The 4,499-nt window shown below is 42.1% G+C and overlaps 1 protein-coding gene across 1 annotated transcript; it reads left to right on the top strand.

Moving 5' to 3' along the window:
* Window positions 1-297: 297 nt before the first annotated feature.
* On the top strand, window positions 298-4,134 carry LOC149210098 (disease resistance protein RPV1-like). Its single transcript, XM_089394358.1, has 4 exons — window positions 298-988; window positions 1,108-2,269; window positions 2,388-2,651; window positions 2,770-4,134. The coding sequence occupies exons 1-4, from the start codon at window positions 456-458 to the stop codon at window positions 3,988-3,990; spliced, it is 3,180 nt and encodes a 1,059-aa protein (XP_089250484.1). The 5' UTR covers window positions 298-455; the 3' UTR covers window positions 3,991-4,134.
* Window positions 4,135-4,499: the final 365 nt, after the last annotated feature.

The raw sequence follows: 4,499 nt of genomic DNA, 5'->3' as shown, positions 1-4,499 counted from the left end.
GCAAAGCCTAAAGAAAAGGAATCATATTTTTTTTTAAAGCGAAATGGACGCACGAAAGAGACAAACACATGATGTGGGGCCGCGTCGTTGGCTAAACCAACTGGTGAATGCTGGTACCCACGACGAAAATGCCACACGCTTTGGGCTCCATTACCCACTAAAACTATGGACCGTTTTTAATTAAATTTTATCTAATAATTAAATAAACAATAATAGACAAATGGTTAGATGTTTGGTCATTAGATAAGTAATTAGATAAGTAATTGTGTCCATGAATTTGCTAGTGCAAGTATTGAAAGATATTGCATTGCAGTTTTGTTTGCTGGTTCGACGAGTATTGAGGGATATAGATAGAGCCACAGAGTGCCAACGGCCTCAAAAGCAACTGGTGTACTGAGGTGATTGAGTGCGCATTCGCCCATCTTTAGCAATAACCTTTTTCTGTTCTGCATCCCATGGCATCTTCCTCCAAATCAGCATCCACCTCCACAGCGGATGGCAACACCTACTGTGATGTGTTCCTCAATCACGGAGGCTCTGATGGTAAAACGTTTGCCAGCCGTCTTTACGATCGCCTCACGGACGATCGCCTCACGGGGTATCAATTGCGAGTCTTCCTGGACAGGGAAGAAATGGAGAAGGGAGACGAATTAACACCTCAGATAAACGGTGCTATTAGAGCTTCCTCGGTTAGTATAGCTATTTTTTCTCCCAAATATTGCGAATCAAGCTGGTGCCTGAACGAACTGCTGCTCATGCTGGAGTGCAAGCGGACGAAGCGTTCAACTATTCTTCCCATATTCTTCCATGTCGAGCCTTCAGTACTTAGATGGACGGAGGGAGAAAAGGGAGTGTATGGTCAAGCCCTGAGCTCGCTCCAAAATAAGAAAAACTACGATCCGGAAATCATTCAAAAATGGAAGAAGGCTCTCCATGACGTAGCAGAAATCAGCGGTTACGAGTTGGATGGGAAGTCGTCGTATAATGGGTTAGGACTCATCTCTCCCGCTTCCTTTGTGATCGTTTTTTCCATTAGTCTCATTAATATAGGTATGCCATATTTTATCTACATTTCTTACTAGTAAGTTTATTTTTGATATTATTCAGTGACGAGAGTAAGCTGCTGAAAGATGTCCTCGAAAAAGTGCTGAGATTAGTTCCAAAACAACCCCTGGAAGTCCCCATATATCCGGCTGGATTGGAAGAGAAAGTTAAAGATTTTGAAGAAAGAGTGTTATTACAGCAGCATGAAAGTGGGAAGGCTAAAGTTGTAGGAATTGTCGGACTTGGGGGGATTGGTAAAACGACCCTCGCCAAAGAGCTCTATAACCGCAAGAATAAAGAGTACCGTCGTTCCAGCTTTTTATTTCATGTCAGAGAAAACAACTCTAGAGGAGAGCTAAAGAAATTGCAGAGACAACTTATTAAGGAGTTGAGTGGGAAGGGTGAGGAAATATACAGCACTGACGAAGGCATCCCTCTTCTTGAAAAACATCTCCCACATTGGCACGCTCTTATTATTTTAGATGATGTGGATGATGTAGAGCAGCTGCGCGCATTGCTTCCGGTTTTACCAGCGAAGGATAGCTTAATTCTAGTAACATCCCGTGATAAAAGTGTACTTCAAATTTGGGACTTAATTGAAGATCCATTTATTTACAATGCCGAAGGCCTCAGTGTACAACACTCCGTAGAGCTCTTCTGCCGGCACGCCTTCCGTCTACCTGCTCCTCCTGATGCAGCATTTGAGCAACTGGTAAATAAGTTTGTGGATGCCTGCGGTAAATTGCCATTATCTCTTTGTGTCATCGGGGCGCTTCTTCATGGCGAAAAGAATCCTGACCACTGGGAAGCGCAATTGCGTAAAATCCGCAAGACTCCTCCCACGGAGATACAAAAGATACTGGAAATTAGCTACGAGAGTCTGGATGATGAGGAAAGGAAGTTATTCTTAGACGTTGCCAGTTTCTTCGTAGGAGAAGAGAAAGATACAGCCATGATGATATGGGAGGACTCGGGGTGGGCAGCATCGATGGGTCTGGACACTCTACGGGACAAGCACCTCGTGGAGGTGGAGGTGGACGCGGTTTGGAAGGATAGAGTAGAGTATTTTACAGGAGGATGGCTCCAAAAGTATTCTACAGAATGTATGGTGGAATGCATAAGAATGCATGACCAACTCAGAGACATGGGCAGATATCTGGCGGACAAAGAACCTTCGCTTCGTCGTATTTGGAGGGTAACTGAAAATATTTCGGACCTGTCGCCTGTAAGTATTGAAGTTTTAGACCGACTTTCAAAATAGTGCTGTGATCTGTCAAATTTTGAATTCCTAAACTTTGCAAAATGTCAATATTATTTCTAACAGTTTCCCGATAACAATTTAGGTGGAAGGAACAAGAGATTCCGCCGAACGCGGTCGTCGAGTCGCGGAGCTGAGGTGGAGGGCGCTTAACGGTCCGGATTTGCCTTGCTCTCCGGGTTCTTGTGTGGAAGGCGTATTCAACGTTGAACATCCACCGCAACTCATATTGCTCCGGTGCTATAACTGTCCGGACTCCTCCCTTCCTCCAAATATTTCAACAAAGAATTTAAGAGTTTTACATATAGAGGGAAGCAATCTGGAAACACTATGGCATCTTGAATCTCAGGTAGGTAGTCATGTAATTGATTGGCGAAAGGTTGTTTTTATTTTGCTTTATTATTAAAATTGCTTTGCTGTTTTAACATACCACGATGCACGAAGTTGAAATAGAGGGAGCATTGCAGGCACCTCGGGAGCTGAGGGAATTGTACATCGATGGTTCTAGGCTACCAAAGATTCCACAGTCTATAGGGCAGCTGCGGTGCCTCGAGAAGGTTGTCCTCCGGAGTGAGAAGGATATAGTGTCGTTCGAGACTTTGCCCGATGAATTCTGTCGGCTGCAGTCTTTGAAACACTTGGAATTACACGACAAAGGTTTGAAGTCATTGCCAGAGTCTTTTGGGGACTTGAGCAGCCTCCAACATCTTAATTTAGCCGGGTGCACATGTTTGGAAGAGCTCCCAGATTCCTGTGGGAATCTAACCAAGCTCCAGCATATTGATTTGTCTTCTTGCATGAAATTGCCGCTGCTCCCAGATTCCTTTGGGAATCTAACCAATCTCCAGCATATTAACTTGTCTTACTGCCAGGAATTGTGGCTGCTCCCAGATTCCTTTGGGAATCTAACCAATCTCCAGCATATTGACTTGTCTTCCTGCAACCAATTGGAGACCCTCCCAAATACTTTCGGAAATTTAATACGACTTAAATTTCTGAGTGTGAACGCGTGTCCATGGATCACACTAAGCGAAGCCCTGGGGAACATCACCACACTTGAACACTTAAATCTTGCAGAGTGCTTTGCAGAATTGCCTCCCCAACTTACATCTCAACAGTTCTTGCAAGAATTGTATTTGTCATCTTCAGAATTGCCAGAAGCTATCGGAAACCTAAGTAATTTGAAAATTCTGTTCGTAGAAAGCTTTGACTTGGAAATGCTGCCATCTTCGTTCGGTGCTCTAAGGAGCTTGGAGGAGTTGGAGTTCGAGGGGTGCCCCTTCAAATGTTTCCCTGATTCTATTAGAATGCTGACTCAGTTGAAAAAGTTAGCACTCAGATCTATGAATCTTAAACGGTTAAAGATAACAGAATGGCTCTCTGGATTGCCAACAACACTTGAAACATTAGAGATTAGGTGGTGCAGAAAAATGAAGGAGCTGTCAGGTCTGGAAAGATTGGAATCTTTAAAGGATTTGCAGATATCTTCATGTCGTGGGCTGAAGCGCATACACGGGTTGGCACAGCTCACAAAGCTTCAAACGCTCGACGTTTCCATGAACGACGATTTAGAAGAGCTTCCCGGCATTGAGGGTTCCCAGTCTTTGAAGGAGGTTAATGCCCTTGATTGTCCCAAACTGAAAAGGAAATATCAAGAGTTCACAGAGAACTTAATATTTTTTGAGTGACGCACATAAATATTGTAGACTTAAAATCCAATGTGGTTAGGGTTATTTACAAAAGTTGTATTTGGTTCTTTCCCATGTCATTCATTTTGTGCACTAGATCAAAGCAATCTGTTTGGCTACCGCGTATGATGACGTTTTAATAAATTTAATGTTTTGATCATATATTTGCCCGCATTATTATTTCTAATAGAATCATATCTGGGTGCTTTCTCTCTATCCCCGAATCCACACCTGTCTTCACATCAAACCTCTTATATCTATTTTCACTATGAGGAAAATTGTGAATTGTGATAGCATACCAGCTACCATCTATTTGGTTTGTGTCAAGTTTAGTCTCAACAGTTTTTAAATGCAATTTTTTTGATGTAAAGAGAAAAGTGTCTTGTTAAAATTATATAGTAGAATTTTTATCAATATTATTAAATCAACTAATGTAGTTTATTATAAAAAAATTATTTATATGAAAATTATAAAATTGGATTGTAAGAGCATTTTTTTAATAAAAATTT

This window comes from Pinus tabuliformis, chromosome 1_2 (genome assembly GCF_031772625.1).
Source record: "Pinus tabuliformis cultivar Carrire ecotype Pingquan chromosome 1_2, CPIR1, whole genome shotgun sequence".
Lineage (NCBI taxonomy): Eukaryota > Viridiplantae > Streptophyta > Pinopsida > Pinales > Pinaceae > Pinus > Pinus tabuliformis.
This window is presented reverse-complemented; position numbering and strand designations above follow the sequence as displayed.

Coding starts and splice junctions, on each gene's coding strand:
- LOC149210098 (XM_089394358.1), top strand. CDS start 456: ATGGCATCTTCCTCCAAATCAGCATCCACCTCCACAGCGGATGGCAAC. Junction 2,270..2,387: donor ATATTTCGGACCTGTCGCCT/GTAAGTATTGAA, acceptor ATAACAATTTAG/GTGGAAGGAACAAGAGATTC. Junction 2,652..2,769: donor TATGGCATCTTGAATCTCAG/GTAGGTAGTCAT, acceptor GGAGCATTGCAG/GCACCTCGGGAGCTGAGGGA.